General features: G+C 36.5%; 2 protein-coding genes across 2 annotated transcripts; one reads left to right on the forward strand and one right to left on the reverse strand.

Moving 5' to 3' along the window:
• Positions 1-659: 659 nt before the first annotated feature.
• Positions 660-2,493, forward strand: anapc11 (APC11 anaphase promoting complex subunit 11 homolog (yeast)). The gene is made up of 2 exons (XM_008406778.2): positions 660-967; positions 1,651-2,493. Exons 1-2 carry the CDS (start codon positions 859-861, stop codon positions 1,794-1,796), a joined length of 255 nt encoding a protein of 84 aa, XP_008405000.1. The 5' UTR covers positions 660-858; the 3' UTR covers positions 1,797-2,493.
• A 776-nt stretch (positions 2,494-3,269) lies between these two features.
• Positions 3,270-20,798, reverse strand: LOC103463430 (integrin alpha-L). The gene is made up of 31 exons (XM_008406766.2): positions 20,709-20,798; positions 17,518-17,641; positions 17,199-17,284; positions 15,811-15,881; positions 15,599-15,713; positions 15,393-15,526; positions 15,155-15,297; positions 14,901-15,054; positions 13,322-13,463; positions 13,149-13,222; positions 12,757-12,871; positions 12,462-12,604; positions 12,015-12,161; positions 11,733-11,930; positions 9,892-10,022; positions 9,457-9,617; positions 9,221-9,378; positions 9,010-9,126; positions 8,802-8,869; positions 8,556-8,697; positions 6,426-6,518; positions 6,224-6,300; positions 6,035-6,115; positions 5,873-5,948; positions 5,652-5,759; positions 5,514-5,555; positions 5,304-5,429; positions 5,104-5,217; positions 4,994-5,023; positions 4,796-4,906; positions 3,270-4,693 (listed from the first exon to the last, which is right to left on the reverse strand). The coding sequence occupies exons 1-31, from the start codon at positions 20,755-20,757 to the stop codon at positions 4,499-4,501; spliced, it is 3,525 nt and encodes a 1,174-aa protein (XP_008404988.1). The 5' UTR covers positions 20,758-20,798; the 3' UTR covers positions 3,270-4,498.
• Positions 20,799-21,947: the final 1,149 nt, after the last annotated feature.

Consider the following 21,947-nt stretch of genomic DNA (forward strand, 5'->3'; position numbering starts at 1 on the left):
AAATAAAAGCTTAATTTTGGTAAAATGTAAAGATTTCATGGACCTGATGAGCTACAATATGGCCTCCTTCAGAATAACATCATATAAACTGAGGTAGTTTGGTTTTTTGTCTACTCCGTCAGATGTCAACTCCATCAGTTTTTCTGACTCTTTCAGTGAAACTGTCAAATATCACTTAAATGTGCAATTAATTCATTTTAATATATTGTACATAAATTGCATTACTTCACATGTACCAAGTTTTTCATTTTACTCACTAGTTTGTCACTACCTTCAGTTCTGTGTCAACTCCGTCATGCAGTGTCAACTCCATCAGATGGACTTCTGGTGTTTTTTGTTTTAAATAATATTTATTTTGTTTCTTGAGAAGCATTTGTCCGTAAAATGAGTAAAAATATCACTAATAGGGTCATTAAAAATTATTTTTTATTTATTTTTGTCAGATGGTGATGACAACGTTCTAGGTCAGGTTGATTAAAAATGTAATTTAAAAAAATGTTGCAACTGGGAGCCTGTACCTTAGCATCTTTACATTTTCAAAACATTATATAAAATAAGATAGATAAGAATGCGGTGGTAAGAAATAGATTATGATCCCTACTCCGATTCAGAAGGTGGCGGTAATGCACCTAAAAGCTGTTTGCCAGCCAACCGCCAAAACAAAGAAAGAAAAAGCTTAAGAAGAAGAACACGAAGAAGCAGAAGAAGAAGTCTTTCAATTCAATGTAGCTGATTAGCGTAGAATTAATCTATACTGCTTACAGAGTCTAATTGTTTTATGTTTGACTTGTAATTTATTGAGAAGCTGGACTGTGAACCGCAGTGTTTGACTCGGGTTTGAACAGCAGCTCGGAGAGAATGAAGGTGAAGATAAGGCAGTGGAACGGAGTGGCCTCCTGGTCCTGGGTGGCTAACGATGAAAACTGCGGCATCTGCAGGATGCCTTTCAACGGCTGCTGTCCGGACTGTGAGTACCTGAGCAGGGGGCTGCTGTCCTACATACACAACTTAATGTTAGCCTAAAGTCCAAATACCCTTCATGTACTAAACATGTAGCTCAATTTCCTTATAACTCATAAAACCCATTCATTTGAATATTTTTGAAACCCTAATGTTCATATTAGATAAAAGAATTGTGACCACATCTAAGTGATGAATGGCGAATCAAAAAAGTAGGACTGGGCTAAATATTGAACAACTTTGGATCCTTAAGACATCGAGTTTTTAATAGTTTAAATAAACTGTATGGGTGTCTAACTATTCAAAATATATTCGTGTGCAACATCCTGTATGTAGCTGCCCTGTAAAGCTTATTACATTTTCTTTAATTTGTAAAAGATGGCCAATTGTCTGCTGTACTAATCTCATCAGCTGAGATCAATCCACATTGCAATAAGTTTTTTTCTTTTCGTAATTTTAAAGGCCAATCAAAAATGCTTGAAAAAGGAAGCTAAATGCTTTAGAATCAACCTATTATCAAGTAGTATCTGAAAATCGTTGCTATGACAGTGTTTGTGGTGCAATGACTGCCAATAACATTATACACTGAAATAAAGGCTTAGTATTTAGCATTGTATCTTTGGGTTTAGATTATGTACCTCTGTTGTGTGCACTCTTAATGGTTTTTGTAATATATTTCTTATTTTGCAGGTAAAGTTCCTGGAGACGACTGCCCGCTGGTCTGGGGTCAGTGCTCTCACTGTTTCCACATGCACTGCATCCTGAAGTGGCTGAACTCCCAGCAAGTCCAGCAGCAGTGCCCCATGTGTCGTCAGGAGTGGAAGTTCAAAGAGTGACTCCGGTTGACTATGTGAACTATAAAGATGGACGCTTCACAGGAATTGAAGAATTCACAGGAATTCTCTCTCTCTTTTTTTACCTCCTGTAAACCGCAGAGTTTCCAGTTTGTTTAATGCTGTGGATATTTTTGATATAATTTCTGTTAAGTTTGTGATAAAGTCTTAACACACAACATAACTTTCAGGAACAACTTGGATGAAAACATTCATGACTGGTTGATGTTTCTGGAAAACCTGCTTTTAAACTGCTTAATTAATTTGACATAGATGCACTTTTTAATCTCTTTTAACTTGCAGCAGGACTAAATGAAAATTTACTCACAGTTTTTTTTTTTTCTTCAAGAAATCTGACCCAAAGCATTTCTGTCCAGTTTTTGATGCTGCAAGAAATCTTCTTGTTCCTACACAATTAAAGCACGTTTGAAGCAGAAAAATACATCCTGGTTGGAGTCGAATATTAATATCAGACCCAAGACTGATGGTGTTATTGGATTGAGCAGAGGCTACCGATCCAGGTTCCACTTTCCTGTGCTGTATCAGCTGGTATTGGACAGAAAGTTCATGTTTGGAGTCAAACAGTTGTTGCACATCATATTATTAATAAAATACATGTAATGAAATAAATTATGTTTGTAAAACAGCTAGTGGTTTTGTATACAAAAATGAGTAAATAAAACTAATACAAAAATGGCAACCAAGCAAACTCAACGACTAGTGATTGTCACAAAGCTTACAGCTCATGTAATTGAGGGCCCTTGTTGACGTAACAATCTTCTTGCAGTTTCAAAATTATGCCACTAGATGTCACGGTTACTCTGGTTTTACTGTGGTAAAGCACTAAAATCTCCAACTCCCAAACATAAATGAGAATTACACAAATGTGACAATATTCTTCATGATAATTTACTGATAGAAAAAAAACACAGATCCTTTGTGCCTGCTGTAATGCCAACAAGCACACCTTGAAAATTTTGATCAGTTATGTCATTTTGACTTATTGCCAGACAAAAAGGTAATGTGCCTATTGTGTACAGTAATATTCAGTAAATTAGAATATGCATTTTGATGAGGCTTGTCAGATTAAAACTACCTGCTGGAAATAACCTTTATGGTGGTGTTGAGCATAATTTTAATTAAGCCCTCTGTTCTGCATTAACTATGTTTTTTATTGGTTTAATATAATATTCTAATCTTAAATGTGTATTAAGAGTATTATTAATAACAATAATAGTAATAATAATAAAATCATCATAGTAAATATAAAATAAGGCTTTAAACACCAATCAGTGGAAATGATGCATATCTATATTCACTTTAGTGAATAGAGCTATACACTGAAATAAGCTTTTTACCAGTATTCTAAGTTATTGAATTTGGATGTGTAAATACTGTACCAGGTTTTAAGTGCAACACGACATGAGCATTTTTAAGTCATTTCATTAAAACTGACGTCTGCAAAAGCAAAACATATTTCCTGGAAAAGGCCAATATTTTATTTAATACATTTTCAAAATACTTCACAACATGTTGACCTAAAAGCACTGCTGTAGAGTCCTTACTTTGAAATGAGGTTAATGTAAATGCTTTCCAGTGTGAAACAGCATATGGCTGATTCACTACATAATGACTGATGATAAATAAAAGCTGTCTTGCTTCACTTCTTTAGCAATCAGCAATTTACACACACACACACGCACGCGCCCACCACACACACGCACACACACACACACACACACACACACACACACACACACACACACACACACACACACACACACACACACACACAATGGCAGGATGCTAGAATGTACCATTAAACCAAACACTGGCGTACATTGAACAATTATATATGGTGGAATCAGACTTAAAAGCTTGGTTGATAGGAAATAAACACCTCAATCCAAGGAATGATTTTAAACAGTACGTAAAACAAGAAATGCAAATCAAATTAAAACAAAAGCATTCAATAATACAATCTTACACTAAAACTCCTTACAGACAAACAGAAAAGACAGAAACCATAAACCACAATAAGCATCCTGGTAAACGGTGTTCCATTCAGAGTTTTCTGCAAGGCATTTGTATTTATATTACATCATTCATACATCCAGCTCAGTCTTGTTCCCTGCCTCAGGCAAGAACAGCTCAAAGAAAGACTTTGCTCTGCGTTGCAGTCCCTTCAGAGTCTGAGGTCAAGTCAAACATAAATTTATTAACCGAATCCGCATAAAAAGCCGAACCAAATTATCACAACAATTCGGCATCAACACAGTGTACTATCCCCTTTTTTCTTTCTTTCTCTCACTTTAGTAAAGATATAAAACAGATATGAAAATAAAGCTCCCATACTAGCTACATCTTAAAAAGCTGAAATCGAGGGCCCCTCATTTTATTGGAAGATCATCCACTAATCCAGCTGCTGCAAGATGAAAGTGTATCACGCTGAAAAAGAGACATCAGTGAAGACGGGACTCCACTAGGCTGCTAAACTATGCTGGTTTTGTTTCTCAGCTTTCGGACTCAACTAGATCTGATCACTCATTGCAAGACACATAAATTGATTTAGTTGTTCATTTCCGTTTTTCTTTTTTGAAAATGTAAAAAAAAAAAAATAGAAGAAAAGAAAAAAACTTTGTAAATATCAGAAATAACCTCTAAATTTTAGTCCCAACTTTCGCCACGTTTGAGCTGGTTCGGCCCTAAAAATCCACTTTTTCATTAGCATTAGCATTAGCTGAGGGTTTGACTTTGTCCTCGTCCGCATTAAGAGGCTTTTTTTCCTCTTCCACTTGTTCAAATTTATTATATGACACAGACGAGGTTATTGTCTGAGCAGGCAAGTCATCCATTTCCTCTTTGAAATCCTCAATGGTTTTCCTCTTGAAGCAGCCGCACTAAGGACAGGCACAAATGCAACCATTTAGATCAAACACCAAAACAAACAAAACCATGTCTTAATTCCCAACAGGCTCCAAAGCTGGACATAGAAATCTCACCTTCCACATGATGACTGTGAGTATGATCAGAAGGATAAATCCCAGTATCACTCCAGTCACAATGATCAGATTCCTATGTTGAGGCACTTTAAACTCAACTGTGACTGTAGCCTGTTAGCAGAGAAAGAACAGGTTGTGCTTTACATAAAAAAATTCATTTGTATTAACTACATAGGTATCGATGAGAGTTTTACATACTGATTGTTCTACTGTGTAGTTCTTGTTTTTCTGAAATGAAAACTCAGATTACAATTACCTTCAAAACTGCATCTTTGAGAAGGTATCTCAGCAGTTCAAAATATACATACCTCGTTTTTCTGGGAAGACAGCACGTATCTATTACCATTATAGTGAACTTCCAAAGTGCTGTTAAATTTGACCTCTCCGTGGACTCCAGTATATTTTTTCAGAAAGGGCATATTCTTTAGAGAAAGAGCAGGACAGGACAGTTGAGGGAATGTCACAGGTATGTGTGGTGTATTTTGTCTTAACTCATTACATTACATACAGATTCGTAGTTTTCCAGATTTCGGAAATGCACATCCCCCAACAGGGAAACGTAAACATTTGAATAGTTTTTTAACATAAATGTATCGCATTTTATGGCCACACAGTTTTCTTTCCATGGGCAGTCCTGCAACAAAATAATACTTTGTGTCACATAGTGATTTACTCATAGTATGACAACATAGTTTAAGTCCTGATCTGTTACACTAACCTCAGCTTTTGGGGTGGACATTTTTGAGCACAGTGTATTGTTCTTAAAAACGTGAGAAAAATGTAAATATTAAAAGCTTGCAAATAAGACAAGCGGTAGAAGTTAAATGAGACGTGTTGAAACAATTGGACAACTTACTGGCTCGACAATAACTCTGTAGTTTTTAATTTCAAAGTCGTGTTCCAGTTTCTCTTGGAAGAAGAGGGACACGTTGATGGGAAAATCCTTAAAACCTGCGTTGTATATCTGTAAATAATAAGAAGCCACATCATTCTGAATAAACAGGTATGTTTTTTCTATGATAAACTGATGTTTCTGCTTCAAAGTGTTACAATTGCACTGTATTTTAAATCACTTACCTTGTATACAGTTGTCATTTTTTGCGCTTTATAATTTTCTGGAGTGAACTCCAGGTTCTCAACAGATGTGTCATTTCTGAAAAAACAAAAAAACAACCATTGCAAAATACAGGAAACCTTCGTACAGCTGAAGATACAGTGGATGTGTGTCACACTACTTACACTGCTGTGGTCATTCCAACAGAATATTTTACAGGAATACTTTTGGTCATAGAAGAACTCTCGCTGGAGTTTGAATTTTCACTAAGAATGCAAAGGATACAATCTTATAAGTGTTGAAAATAGAACATTTTGCTTCCCAGAAAATTTTAAACTTCCTTCCATTGGGAATTGCTTTAAAAAAAAAAGTACCTTTTTGCAAAGACTGTCATCAGCATTGTGTCATTCCACTCAAAATCTTTGGTGCGAAAAGTAGCAGTAAACATGGCCTTTTATGGGACAAGAGAAAATTTGGTTCAGGCAGAAAGACAGGCTGTTAAAGTTTGTCATCAGAAAGCTCTTCAAAAACTCTGTTGTGTCGCTGAGAAGGATGTTTGGCTGCAGTATGACTCACAGAGGATTTGCTGCGATATACGGGAAGGCTTATCCCACAAACGGTTTCATTAAGTTTTTCTTGATCCGCGCAGATTTGAGTTAGTTTCTTGTTCTGATGAGGAGAGAAAAGTTAAACCAAGCTTAACTGCTGTAAAGCTCCATGTTTCAAAGCAAAGCTGCATTGACAGAATCTGTGTCTTTGATGAAGCACATGTAAGAGTCACCAAAACCTTTTAGGCCTGTCTCTGAACGAGACGGCAGATTTGTTTCAAGCATTTGGTTGTGAAAACTCTGCCGAGACATCCGACACATCCTGTGTCGGTTTCAAGTCCTCAAAAAAAAAACGTCTTGCAGTTTCCTCTACATGTTGTGTGTCACAAAAAAAGGATGAAGTAAACATATTTTGTCTTTCCAGTTAACATAAAATTAAAACAACAACTTTTCTGGGGGTTTTTAGATGGCCATGATGTCAGTAAACACATTTTTAATGAAGCAGCGTTAGACTTTCCCCCAGCTTGTATTCAATGCTCATTTACAATTACAATTTGTAATTAGTATTCTTCAAAAAATGTGTACAACTTCTCATCCAAACCCAGTGGGCTGAGGCCATTTTACATGTACAATGTCTATGAAAAGTATTCACCTTCTTGGAAGTTTAACCCTTTTTATTACTTTAACAAATCGATCATGGCCAACAAAATTTTCCATTTTGATAACAAAAATTAAGAAAAAAAACCTTTAAAGGGGCAGTATTATGTATTTTCCATACACATAGCACCATTTTGTAGCACAATCAAGCAATTATGTTATGGAAATGCTGAATATATCAAACATGATTTTGTAAAAATTAGACTTTACAATTTAATGTCTCAAAATTGTGCCTCTGTCTGTTTAATAAGCTCCTGTTCTTTCTGACACTCCACTTTCTGCACCTATCACAACAATGTTTGTCTTCAACATTATTCTTATAAGCATTGTGTTTGGTAACTGCTGCTGCCGATAATCTGGGGGGGAGTTGTGGGGAAGGGTCAGTAACATTATAATATGATCTGAATTTCAAAAAAGTCAAATTTACATAATACTGACCAAAAGTGAAAATTGATTAGGCAACATAAAATAAGTGATTGCATTATTATTTGGTGACTGGCCTAATTCAACAGAGGTCCAGCAAAGTAGTGCGTGTGAGTGTGTCTCCGGTGACTACAATATAAAGACACCTGCATCTGTAGGTCCAATCACTAGCTAATCAGTATCTCTGGACGCCATTAGAAGCAAGAAGGAGGAGGCCAATGAGACACCTCTGACTACACTGAAGGAGTTACAAACTTGAGCAGGAGTTACAAACAGGTTTAGTGGACAAACCAGATCATTATGAAGATCAAATATCCATCTAATAGTTACTTTTCCTGGCACTAACTGATAGGGAGCTTGTGTCAGAGGGCGACTTTTGTTATTTTTTTTCTGCATGCATCTTCTAGCCTTTTACTTAATATCTAAGATGCTGCATGTGGTTCATACATACAATTTCTTTTTTTTTTAATATATATATATTTTAAGGTTTTGTTGGCTCTAGTGGCCTTTATTTGAAAGTAGTTTGACAGGAAAGAGGGTTATGAGAGGGGGGCAAGACATGTGGCAGATGTCGCCAGGCCGGGAATCGAACCAGCGATCACCGGCATGAGGACTAAGGCCTCATGCCTTAGTCCTCATGCATAGCACAACGTGGGCAAAGCACAACATGGGTTGTGCTTTGCCCCTGCGCCACCACAGCACCCCACGTATGATTTCAATAGTAATTTCTTCATCAGTAATTTCTTCATCGTTTTCAAAGATTTTCATTGATGAACTGAAATTTGACAGGAAAGAGTGTAGAAAGAGAAGAGGCAAATGGGCTGAGGCTGGGAATCAGACCCAGCAAACTGAAGTTTCCTATTGCTATGGTAATCCTAAACGTGAGAAATTGTAATCATATCATTCTTTTAAGCAATTTATCCCTAAAATCTGTACAGTCATTTCAAACTTGTGGATTCAATTTCTCTTTTTAAACTTCTTTCTAGATTTTATGTAATCTTTCCATCCTGAAAAAAACAAACAAAAACAAAACAGCAAATCAGCTAAAACAGCCAGAAAGTAATATGCCTTAAATTACCCCTGTTTGATCCAACATCGAGAAAGAGAGGCCTTCGGGGTAGAGCATCGTCAGGCTGGTGTTGTACGAGTCATCAGCCCTATTGTGGAGTTTTATCCAAATTTTGATGGTGGTTTCTTTTGCCACTAATAGTTCCTTAGACCTTAAACAGGAAAAGTATTTGTTAAATTCAGTTAAGTTGTTTGAAGCAAAAACAATTGCTCTTCTAGATGCATGTGCATATGTGTTTTTTTCCAATATACATACAGAAAATCAAAATCCACTTTAAGATCAGCAATGCAGATTTCTTTTTCACAGCGTTTTTCGAAAGGAACCTGTGAAAAATGTATATTGTCCAATGAACAGAGCTTTGGCCAAACTCCTCCAAGAATAAACATTTATCTTCATTGTTTTCTTTACACATCCATCTTTACATCTTTACATTCCTGCAGCACCCTTTGGTTACTGGACCCACCTTAACAAAAGCCCGTCTTTTGCTGTCTATGTTAAGAATGGCTGTTGAAATCTCATTGAAATCTTGGGAAAAGTTTAACTTGATGTTGACAGGAGATAATGTATCTTGTATACATTTCTGGAAAACAGAAATAACACTGTGGTCATTTCTTGAAGAGACAAAACCAGAAACATTTGAGTAAGATTGATTTCGATCTTATGATTATTCATACATTCATGGAGATGGAATAGTTGAAGCATGTTTCCTTGTCAGTCAGCTCCTTGGTATGTGTAATATTCCGTCTACTTTTTCCATTTTCAATGAAGAAACCTCGACTTGATTGCCTCATTGGATCCACTTTGAGGATGAATGTGATCTTGATTCCTGGCTCTTTAGTGGACAACAGTGTGCCATTAAAATGACAAACTTGCAGTTGCTGTAGGTGAAAATCCCATTTTTAATCCTCACCTGCAGTGCTGTTTGTTACTTCTACCATTTCAAAGCAAGCTGTTATGTTAGTCATTGGTAAAGGTTTGTCCTCCGTCTTGTCCAAGCAGTTGATTTCCTGAATGCTTATCACACTGGGATAAAATGACAGCTTAGCCTTGATATCTAACACAGGTTTGGATCTGAAAGAGACCAAATAAAGGATTTGTGAACAGTTTTGATGCAACTCCCCTCAAAAAGTTATTTTTTTTAACATATCTGCAGTTTTAATCAAGCAACTTTTCAGATTGCTTTATTTTTTACCATCAGATGTTTTAATTTGGTAAAAACTACAAGTGCTTTAAAAGCATCAAGCCTAACTTCATCTGTAGCCTTTTTTCTACAAACGAACCCAAGTTTGCATTTCAACACTTCATTTAACTTGAAGAGTGTAGTGGTGCACTAACAAAGTTATACCTTAAGACAACAGCAGCACCTTGGGATCCCACCACAATATCTGGCAACATATCGTCTCCAAGATCGATATCTCCATTGATGGACTGACCAAAAAATCTCAATCCAGGATCAATTTGTGCTCCTGTGATTCTCTGGAAAAGCAGAAACTTCATTATTAAAACTGCCACGCACACGCACACACATTGACAAAATAGTTGGCGTCAATGGAGGAAAAACTCACATTGGTCACTGAAATAATTTGAAACTGACAAAAGTACTAATACATAAAAAAATACTGAAGATTAACCAGTGAAAATCATACATTATTGCTGCTGAATTGTGTTGTTTCTTTCTTTGAGTACTTCAACAGGCCTGGAAAAAAATTGTTGGTACCTGTAACTTAAAATTTTGTTGCACAACCTTTTGAAGAAATTAAATTATTCCTGCAACTGTCAATTTCTACATCTGTCCATAGGTGTTTTGGTTCACTCCAGTTGTCCCAGTAACTTTGTGACAGGTCAACATGCATTGTGGTAGTTTCGCTTTTAAATGCTTTGGTTTCCTCCCATGAAGTCCACTTTGGCTCGAGCAACAACAGATGGTGTGATGTGACACTGATCTACCTTGACTTTGGAGTTCACCTTTAATTTCTTCTAAAGTCGTTCTGAACTCTTCAGTTGCCATTTGTGTTAACCTTTTCTTCAATTTGTCATCATGCAGCCAGACAGGTTGGCTAAAGTGTTGTGAACTTAACTTTCTAATTAATATGTGCTATTCTAGTATAGACAACTTTCTCCTTGGGTTCCTATGATCCATATTCAGCATCGTACACACCATGTCAGCAAAGGTGGTTGAAAAAACAAGTGGAAGCATTTTTACCCTTAAAATCTACCAAGCACTTAGTTCAAATATTGCAACAAATCACTGTAAACTCATTCTGTAATTTTACAGAATGAGGAGGGTCACTGAAGGGTCCTGCTGGGGTCTTATGGTGTTTATCAATGATGACCATGTGATTTTTTTTTCTTGTATTCTGAAGCAGTGTTGGATGATGTGAAAGCAGCCTTAGGATATCCAATGTTGTTAAGGAAAGAGTGTATTGATTGCACAATTATGCTGAAATGGCAGTGCAACACATTAAACGATTTCAGAGGTTTTGGTATGATTAGCTAACTGGTAGTAGTAAAAAAGCTAATTTTGGATGTTGTTTGCACGATTCCTTTTTGCTCCAGTTGTTGAGATATGTGCATAGAGTGCTCTGATGAGAAAATCTCTTCTCCTCTCAAGTTGCTGATGAGTTGCAAGAAGGACCTGACACTTTTTGTCTTCCACAGTAAGACTGAAACTAGTAGCTATGCAGAAATCTTTCATATATGGTATGTGGGGCAATTGTGTAGCTCGTGAGGAAACTCACAGACGTGGTACCTGCAGCAGTACCCATGTGGTATGGCAGGAAAGCAACAGTGACAAACATCGCTGGGGCGCGCAAAGCAGTTGCATAACGAGAGCTTTCATGAGGATATGTGGTGTCCCAGATTTGCGCTTATTGTGCTACATTTGAACAGCTGTGCAGGTAATAGAGACTGGTGGACAGTTTTAGCCTGGTGTGAGAGAGGGTATAGCCTTCTGTTGCCCTTAAAAAAATCTTACTTTGTTTATACCATGCACTAAAAAACAATATTTCTGCCACAATTGGATTTATGACTGCGTCATGATAAATAGTTTTAATTTCATTTCAATTTTCTTCACCTTTCTCTCTCAGCTGCGTGTTCTTGTATTAAACACTAAGCATGTTAAACTCCAAAATAAATTTCAGAAAATGCGTGAACTTTACTTGACAGAATCTTATATGATTGTGTCACCTGGCCGGAAATGTTGCGCATCCCTGTGCCTTTTTGTCCAAGGTAGATGTAGACCGCTCCGGCGTTGTTCTCTTCCAGGGGGGCTCCCACTGCAACATCGCGGAGACCATCTCCATTCAGATCTAAAAGACTGGATATGGTGGTGCCAAATCTGCCCATGGACGGTGCTTTCACGTGAAGCACCCTCATTAGGTCGATCTACAAGCAATAAGGACAATATTTAGCTCAGTAATAAACTCGTTAATAAGTTACTTTTAATCTGAGCCTTAACAATTGATGTACCTCATCAGACAGGGCGTAGACGTAAATCGACCCTTCTTTTCTCTCCTCGGGAAGGAAAAACATTGGAGCACCAACCAGCAGGAAGTCAGTGTTACCGTCTGAGTCAATGTCCACTGAGCACAGCTCCGCACCAAAATAGGAACCAATCTGGAAGGTACAGGTAAAGAGTTGCTTCCCGAGCTTTTACTTTCTGAAAAATTAGCTGGAAATTCAAGGAGGTTTTCTCTGCAACTGCAAAACGGAAACTTTGACTCTCAGTATAAATAATAATTTCTAATATAATCATTTGTGTTTGTTTGCAAACAAAAACTTGTTTGTAAATTCTTAACTCTTCCTAAAAGTCAAAAGCAAAATACGTTCATAGGCAGACGTAAGCTTAAAAAGGAGCAACCCATGTTCATGTTACTTGTTAATATAATAGATTTAAAAAAAACTACAATTCCCAACCTGGTCCACAGTTAATCTTTGAACTATTGGCCACTTGTCTTCATCACGTCGGAAAACTACAACCTCTCCCATGTGATTGAAACGTGGGGCGCCCGTGAAATACAAAGAAATGCCATTTCTTTCTCCAACAGAAAGAGAGTATCCTACAAATGTGAGTAGCAAGAAATTGTCATGAATTTCTCTTTTACATTGCACAATGTACGGCATTAACAGTCAATTTGAAACCGATTAAATTATTCAATGATATTTCAGCTAAAATAAATCATCTGAGTAAGATAGCAAATAATTAGCATACCCATGTAGGAGGCCTCTTGCATTTCTGGGTCTAATATCGCCTTGTTTGGATTCTGATAATCATTGAGAGTCCCACGCCAAGTCTTTGAACCCACTGAGGCCAGAATCAAGGTGTCCTGTCAAGACAAAAGTTTGATCAGAACACACACATCCTGACTTATCTGTGAAAAATTATCCTTTGGTGGAGACTCATCAAGGTCTATTTCTATTAATTCAGTTTTTAAGCAGAACCTTTTATAGAAGTTTCCTGATGTCTTCTTGAAATTCACTTATTTCAAGAAGACATCTATGACTCTACTCAGGAACAAAAAAGAATGCAAATGTTTGACAAAACTGCAAGCCAGATGAAAACAAAAACATTAAATATGCCAACTAAACCAATGCATAATTTACCTTGTGTGAGACGGCACTGAATCCACTTTGCGCCATTTCATTACTCAGTTCTCCAGATCGAGTCCCATTAGATCCTGAAAATTACGTAAGGGGAAAAAAATGTCACTATCACATGGACAGGGAAACATCATTAGCATCTCATTTATCAAAATAAAGCAGGAAAGACAAATCACCTTCAATAGCGAAGATTTGTTTCTGAAAATTTTCCAGTAGTCCATTAAGTCCATCATAGTTTTCAATTTTGAAGACATTTTTATCTTTTGGATTTGATGCAATTGCTTTTAATTTGCTGAATTGATTATCTTTAATCTTAACCTGAAAAGAAAAAAAAATTGTACATGATTTCAGACAATTAAAATGACAATTTTAATTGTAATTTGAAACAATACCACATTGCATTGTTTTAAATACAATGTGGTATTTGAAACAAGGAAGCAAACTCTCTTCTTAAGAGACAAGTGGTTTTTAATTGGTCTGTATTAACAGTCTGATTTACCAGTGATTAGTATTCTGCAACAGCTTTACAGAGACTGAAAATGCAGCTTATGAACCAATCATACAATACCTTGAAAGAACTTTAAATCAGCTCTTGTGGCCTTTATTTCATAGTTAATAGACAGGAAAGTGGGTAATGAGAGAAGGGAAGAACATGCAGCAAATGTCGCCAGGGCAGGAATTGAACCTGCGACAGCCATGTCGAGGACTAAGGCCTCCATATGTGGATTGTGCTTAACCCCTGCGCCACCACAGCACATCCACCTTGAAAGAACTTTTGATGTAAATCTGTTCTATATGCAATTGAAACCAGACATACAGCAAGTAAAAAGACCGATTTTTTTCTCATTGTCTTGAAGTTAAATCAGGCCAAACTTTTCTTGTTTTAGATCAGTCAGAATGACCAAAAATATTTCTATTTGCTAAATGTTATCAAACTTATTCAAAGCATTTCTTGCAGTTTTTTTTGTAACTTTCTTCAAATTTAGAAGTTTACATACATTTGGGCAGTATCAGAGATAATTGTGTTTCAAACTGTATGACTTGGGTCAAACCTTTTGGGTTTCCTTCCACCAACTTCTGATTAACTAATGCATTTGAGTTAATTGGAGGCACACATGTGGATGTATCTTACAGCCACACCTGAAACAGAATGCTTTCTTGTTTGACATGATGGGAAAGTCTAAACAAATCAGCCAAAACACCAGGAAGAGAGTTGTGCAACTGCACAAGTCTGGTTCATCCATCTTTTTTGCTGCAAGGCAAATTCCTTCAGTGCGCTTACTGCAGTGATGGGATTTACTGAACAAGTGTTTGTAATGAGGACGAGCACTTGTTCAATAAACTTTCTTCTTTATTTCAGCCCAGGTGGATAGGGTGAAATGTTCTGAGTACACTCTTAACCTTTTAAAGCAAATGCTAAAAGTTATGTTCTTTTTCATTTTTCATAATAATGTTGGGCTGGGGTTGAGGAACTATGCCTTAATCACCAGGATGCGTAGACTTACTGTATAAAGCATAGTTGAAATACACGAACGTTTGGTGATGTAATAATAAGCAAGAAAGGCAAACACATAAATGCTAAAGATTTTTTGTTGGAGAATTTAAAAGCAGTATTCTGGAAAAACAATTTCACTATGTACAGTGTGATGGGCAATTAATGTTGCTCAGTTTCACAAGGAATTTAACAGAAAAAAAATCTAATAAAGCAACCACATCTTTGAGTCTAATAATACAGAAAAATATGTTCATACTTACCCCAATAACAACTCGAATGACTTCTTTGCTATTATAGGTTTCAACACTGTTGTAAGGTTTATCCAGTTCACTTGGATCTCCATCTGTGATTATCACCACAGCTTTATTTGCATCTTTTGAGGCTCCTGCTGCTTTATTTTCCAAGAGTTCGTACCTGAAGAAATGCTGGCAATTTTAGGGTTGCTGAAGACAACTCAGCTTAATCAGCAGGAACTAATTTGTGTACTGTATGAACTTTGGGCACGCTTACTTACAGTGTAAAGTTAAGGGCCCTGTATGTGTTGGTTAGACCCTTCATATGCGGTTCTTTGATAAGTTTGTCTTGAGCCGTACCATCAGCGTAATCATTAAAGTCGAACACTGCCTTGTAGGTTGTTGAGAACTGAACTGCTGCAAACTAAAGAAAAATATACAATATTGATTTAATTTAACATTAGAGATTATACCCTAACCCACTTACACTTTAACTAAATGCTGAAAGAATGCAGTGACCTTGATAGATGTATTTTTGGCATAATAGTCCATCATGCCTATTATGAATTTTTTATTTTGTTCAAATTCTGTGCCGGTCATGCTCTCGGATCCATCAAACAGAAACACAAGATCTACAGCCTTTTTTATGCATTCTGTAAAAAAGTGCAGAATATTAGAACACCATATAAATCAGCATATGAATACTACAAAAAGCATAATCTTACTTTGGAACAAAGGCTTGAAAGAAGACAGCAGCTCAAAATCATGTGTGATGTTATAACACAGACTGTTCAGATAGACGTTCTCATCGCATGGATGAGCGAGGCTTGGACTGCAGGCCTAAAGCAGAGCAAAACATGTTAGAGAAATGGGTCTGGAACACTGTTTATGCATTAGTTTTGCTCTAAAACATCCCAGATAGCGTGTGGTTTCTTACAATAAACCGGGATTCTGTGTCCGTGGTTATTGACAAGCCGAGATGCTTGGCTGAATACGAATGTGAAGAACCTGTAAAACATTTTGTTCCAGTTATACTTTATAGCGACAAACTGCTCGGTTTTTACAACGAGGTTTGATGATGAAAGTAAATGAACATTGAATAGGTTCTTGCATTTATTTTTCCTTTAATTTCATCACAGACTAGATGTACGAAAGAGTGCCAGAGTCAGACGAGGAGAGTAGAAAGTCCGTCTTCGAAATAGACACAGTTTCTTGTACAATCGTGTCAAAGTTCTGCTACTGAAAATAATCTGTTGATCTGTTAAAAGATAATGTATTTTCCTTACTGTTATAACTGTTACCAAAGTATAATTTAGCAAGATACTTGCCAGTTCTCATTTTAATGCAGTGGTAAGACCGCTTTTTTCTTCTTCTTTTTTTACTACTTTATTCTCGTAATTTTAAAAATATTCTCTTGGTGTGGCCCTAATGCTCTGTTGTACATATGAAACCAAACTAGCTGTACTTAAGCTATAAATATAAAATGCATAATTGCCTACAGATTTAGTTTGATTCACACCCCTGGAACCTTTTCACGTTTTACCACTCTACAGCCACAAATTCAACGTATTTCATTCACCTAAATGAAATCCAGCGCAACCACCCCCCTTTGCTAGTCAAATAATTAATAAATAGTCCACAAATGTTTACTGTTATTAAAACTTGCTTACTGATTTAAATAAATGGTTTTATTATTTTATTTATTCTTCTCTGTAAGGTGGCTATGGGTCTTAGAAAGGTTCCCTCAGAAAAAGTTTTATATTATTAAAATTGTTATGTAGCCTCAACGTAGATATGACTGGATATTAGTGAGCAAACAGCATCATAAAGACCAAGGAGCACAGCAGACAGGTCAGAGAGAAAGATGTAGAGAAACTTAAAACTGGATCAGATTATGAAACGATATCCCAAGCTAGGAACATCTCGCTGAGCTTGGTTCAAAATAAAATACTTTCATCTCTGCTTTTAGAAAAACTACTTTCTTTACTCCACTTGGTTGTTTGATGAATGCTTCCCTGAGACCTAATATGATTTTGTATGATTTCTGAGGACTGACTGCCCTTTTCTTTTGTCTTTCCCATTTTGGGAAGTGGAGTAGATCACATCACTTTATACTTCAGGGAAATAAGAAGGCATGAGTAACTTAAAATTCCTGAGAAGTACGAGTTTTAAATGACTGAATCATATTTACATTGCAACCAGCATTCATTCCAACTTCTTTTCCAATTTTCTGAGTTATATTTTAAACTTCAGTACTGTTGGAAGCCATTTTTCTTCTCCTGTACAGTATAATGCAGGGGTGGTTAAATGTGAAAGAACGCGTACCATTGAACCACAATCGAGTCTCATTTTGGGCGAACTTGGAGATCCCCCCTGATCCATTTTGCCGCAGCGGTGCAGTAATGATCACCCTATGAACCAAAGAAATACCAGTGAGATATCAGCAAAAACGTGATTCTCAGAAAACAGAAAAGTTTCTGCTAATTACCAAAGTGTTGTTCATATGACAAAATATTGTAACACAGCTTAAACCACAAGCTTCTTACAGGAAATTGTTTAAAAGATAGTTATCTCCTGTCTACTGATCGCTCTTAACTTTTCTCTGAATTTACTCAGAACAAGAGAACTGGAGCTGCAAACTCACCCTTTGTCCTTGGGCGACTTGTACTGGAGCACCTTGTATCCAAAGAAATCTTTCTGCTCGCCTTTATAAAAGCGAGGGTTTGTTGTGTCAACGTTGAAAGCTGAAGAAATTGGGATGGCTGCAGCTGAAAAGTATGAAAGATACATTTTACAAGCTCACAAAAGTAGCAGAGCAGAGCAAGTTCCTTTTCTGAATTTCTAAAGTTGTCTTCATTGTAAAATAATCTGATCGACCACCTTTGTTATCTTTTCAAAAGAAATTTAATAAGTGCAAGCTGGTATAAATAGCAATCAGATAATATGAACTTTGCAATGGGGAGTGAACTGTAAAATTTATCGTTTTAAATGTAAGCCATCTCATTTCTCTGGGACTTCTTTACTTAGTTTGCCAGGAAATCCTGCTTAGATCAGAGATATAAGCAACAGCCCAAACTAAGCTAATGATAAAACAGAGTAGGTGTATTGCATGAAGTGAGCAAGTTTAAAATAAATGTGTGATAATCCACACAGGACATTCACTACTTCAATACCAGAGTTATAAAACGACTTTCTGGAGTTCTTGTCTCCAGTTTTCAATTGTCAAAAGCAGAAGCTAAGATAGAAAACTTTTCTTAAAGCCACAAGAGCACAAAAAAAGTTAGTAATTAGTAAAATTAGGAAAGGCAAAGGTCATAGCTTATAGGAAACATCATCACATGAGAAACATTACAGCCCATCTGCCTTTTTACAGAATTAGGACTTTTACTAAACCTCAAAATTGTTTTTTTTTTCTTCTGCAGCTGGTGGGCTTCAGGTTAATGGTTCTCAAGGTCCACCGACCTTAACTTTTAGGCATCTCTCTGCTCCAAATTTCCTCTGCATGCCATCAGAAGCCTGTCAATCTCCCTCTTATTTCAGTCCCCAGTCAGGCGTGTGGCAGCAGAATCATGCAGGATAATGAATCCTGAACCACTTTGGATCATTCTTCTGCTGCACGACTCAGTTGAAATTAAGGTCATGAAATGGTCTCCATGTATTTTCCTTCAGTAGGGAGCAGAACTCTCAGGTCCATTTAGGGCGAGTCATGCAGATCCTCAAGCAGCAAAGCAGCCTCTGTTATCTTTTTGGTGAACAGTGGTTTTGGTGTTCTTAACTTTGAATGGTGACCGTATCACTGAGTTTCTTGTTTGCTCCATTCATAAATAATGGCTCTCCCTGAGGTTCAATGGCATGCCAAAGTAGATGGGATAAATATGCCAAGTAGATCCCATGCCAAAGTAGATGGGATAAATATGCCAAGTAGATCCCATGCCAAAGTAGATGGGATAAATATGCCAAGTAGATCCCATGCCAAGTAGATGGGATAAATATGTTCTGCTTTTTAAAAATATTATAACCTACTTCATGCTGTCAAACAGGATATATTGAAGAGATTTCTTGGCTGAATTCAGCTTTTCAGAAAGTGCGTCTGATCGCAGTTAAATTATAAATTACCAAAAGATTCCTATCACAACTTCACATAGGAGTAGGTGGACGTGGATAGTTTTTCTACATAATAAATCAATTTATAATTTGAAAATTGATATTTGTATGTATTGAGGCTGTGTTAATTGCTGAGACCTGAAATCTTTTAAACAACAGAAGTGAGCTGAGACCAACCTAGTTACTGTCATTTGATAGAGAAGTTGACACTGTGGGCAAAACAGAAAAAAAGCTGCTGGAGTTGTTGCTCTCGCTTCTCACGTCACCCTCTTCATGGTGCAGACGTGCTGCACTTGGGTTTGAAGAGGCATAACTGAGGAAGGACGTAGTCTCTAGTTTTCAACGCAAGTTCTTAAGCTATTCCCTAGCGTGCTAAAAATAAATATTTACTTATTTTACTCTGTTCAACCAACATAACATCAGAGACATAAAACGTATTAAAAAAAACACCTGCACTTCAGATTTATCACATTTTTTCCATAGATATACTTAATCAAAATGGTAATGAAGGATGCTCTCACAGAATATCAGCATATTTAAGGTTTGAATAAAACCCAGTCAAGCAAAAGGGGAACTTTAGCAGCCAGTAACGTTTTTCTCACAGTTTCTTGTGTAAATTCAGCAGTGAGTCATTCTGACAGTGGAATAGATACTTAGAGGGTTAACTTCAGTAAAACTACTGATTTAAGCTGCTTTATGAGTGAATCGGAAGGGGAGGGAGTACTTTTTTAAAAATCTTTTTTAGTATAAAATGATTTCTTACACTGAAAAGTTCTTTTGTTAAAAAGGAACTGCCTTCATTAGATTCGCTATTGTACTGTTCACATTAAGCAAAGGTGTTAAGAAAAGTTACATAAGTGCACATTTAAAGCTTTAAAATGACAAGTGATTTTTGTAATTAATGTATAGGACAATAAATAAACCTTTTCCAGATCTCTGCCTCTGTTGGTAGAAAGTATTGTGCACTGTCTGATCAGTTATTCACAGAAATAGTTTTAACATTTCAGCAAGAGCCATTAAACATTTTAGAGAAATGGTGTGTAGTATGAACGCTGACCTATATAATTGAAAACCTAAAAAAACAAAAAAAGTTCCTCATGGTCGCCGCTTTAGGTAAGGTCAGGTAAGGTAATTTTATTTATATATCACAATTTTAGCAACAAGGCAATTCAAAGTGCTTATTCACAATGCTTTCAGTGGCTGGCCGACGTGTAAATATAATTCAATATCACCTTTGCACATCGTTTTGCAACAGCTGAGCCCTCCCAGAAAAACTTTCCGTCGAAGAAAAAACAAAAAAACATTGCAATAACTATTTTTTACAAGTAATGTTCTCACAATATTAAGCTTTTTGTGCTTTTAGCTGTTGGCACTACTCAGTTTGTTCTAAAGGAGCAGAAAATCAGTTGGGTAAACCGAAGATCATATCATGATGACACAAGGATGAAATGCACCCGTTTGTGGTGAAGAGTTCCTGTTTTTATTCTTCTTAAGTCTGTTTCCTTTCCACATAAACAGAACAAAAACAAAGCTCGTAATTTGTCACAATTTGAGTAAAAAGGAAAGCTGTAACTTTAAAATAAAAACGACATACTGATTATTTTAGTTGCTTCATATTTAACCATTTAGATGATTTCCACACTTTCCGATCAAAACCACAATTCACCCCATAGTTTTCAGTTTTAGGTGAATAACATAAAAAAAACACACCAATAAATAATTTTTACTTACCTGCCAATATCATGTAGATGAGCAGATAGAAGCGCTGTGGCGCGTACATCTTGGCATGAATTCAGACTGTACAGACAGCGCCTTTCTGTGTCAGTGTGCAGTAGTTAGAGTGCGTGTTGAGAAGCGAGGCTGTTTCCTTAGCAGATGGGTGGGACACTTCCGCTATTGCACTGAGCCCCATTTACAGCTGCATAAAATGACTTCCATCCCCAATACTTTCCTCTGTCATAGAACAATTCTAATTATTTCTCTTTCAATAAAACACTCTCATTGGTTCAGATTGTGTTGGTTTTATTTTAAAAGCCCTTAAAATGTTGTTTAAAACGTAAATATCTTCCCCGTAAAGACATCTTTTCATGTATGAATGTTGTTGGCTGAACATGTTTCAACTCTGTTTAGGTTTGGAAAAGCCTTTTTCTTGAAAAATGTCCATAAATGCCAAGTCTTTTGGGTGGGCTCACAGATCAGCCACTTTTTTTAACAATAAACTTTAAAACCTCCTCTTGATGTAAAACAAACTCACCACCAACCTGGAAGTGATGGTGAGAGAAAATAAATATCTGTGCGTTTGTAAACCATGTAAGTCTGTTTGTGTGTAACTTTGGATGCTTATGTGTGCAAAACATGACTTGTGAACTGAAAAACCTTTTCTGTATGACTTTGGTAACTTCCAAATGTGTTTTCAGATGCACACCAATATCTAGAAATTATCAATACAAAGTAAACTAACACACGCACAGTTACAGAAATTACAGAAATAATCAAATTTGACAGATATTTTTTTTATCTTCAGTCTCACAAATGTGATAATTATGAATTCTGGCTCCTCCACATGCAAATGATTAAATTCATGAGCACAAATTGCCTAACATGCACAGACTATGCGACATGTATGTACAGATAAAATGCAAGTGCGTGAGGCTGTTTGAGACTTGTGTGACACTCAAACAGGCTTAGACAACTTACAGAAATCCAGAATGAAAAACAGAGGTAAACAATAAACACAGCCATGAAATACCTGTCTGTATAACCCAATCCACTTTTCTGTACTGGTAAGCACTTATCTTAGTCTAATTTTTGCTTTGCTTTTGTTTCTCATCTTCATTCTGTTTAATTTCAAACTTGTGACTGCAATTCCTCTGCTGCTGAAGTGTATTTTACAAATCCATCGCATGTCAAATCCAGTTTCTATTCTTCTTTTGAAATGACAAACAAGATGTGATTAATCAACAAACAACC

This window comes from Poecilia reticulata, linkage group LG1 (assembly GCF_000633615.1).
Source record: "Poecilia reticulata strain Guanapo linkage group LG1, Guppy_female_1.0+MT, whole genome shotgun sequence".
Classification (NCBI taxonomy): domain Eukaryota; kingdom Metazoa; phylum Chordata; class Actinopteri; order Cyprinodontiformes; family Poeciliidae; genus Poecilia; species Poecilia reticulata.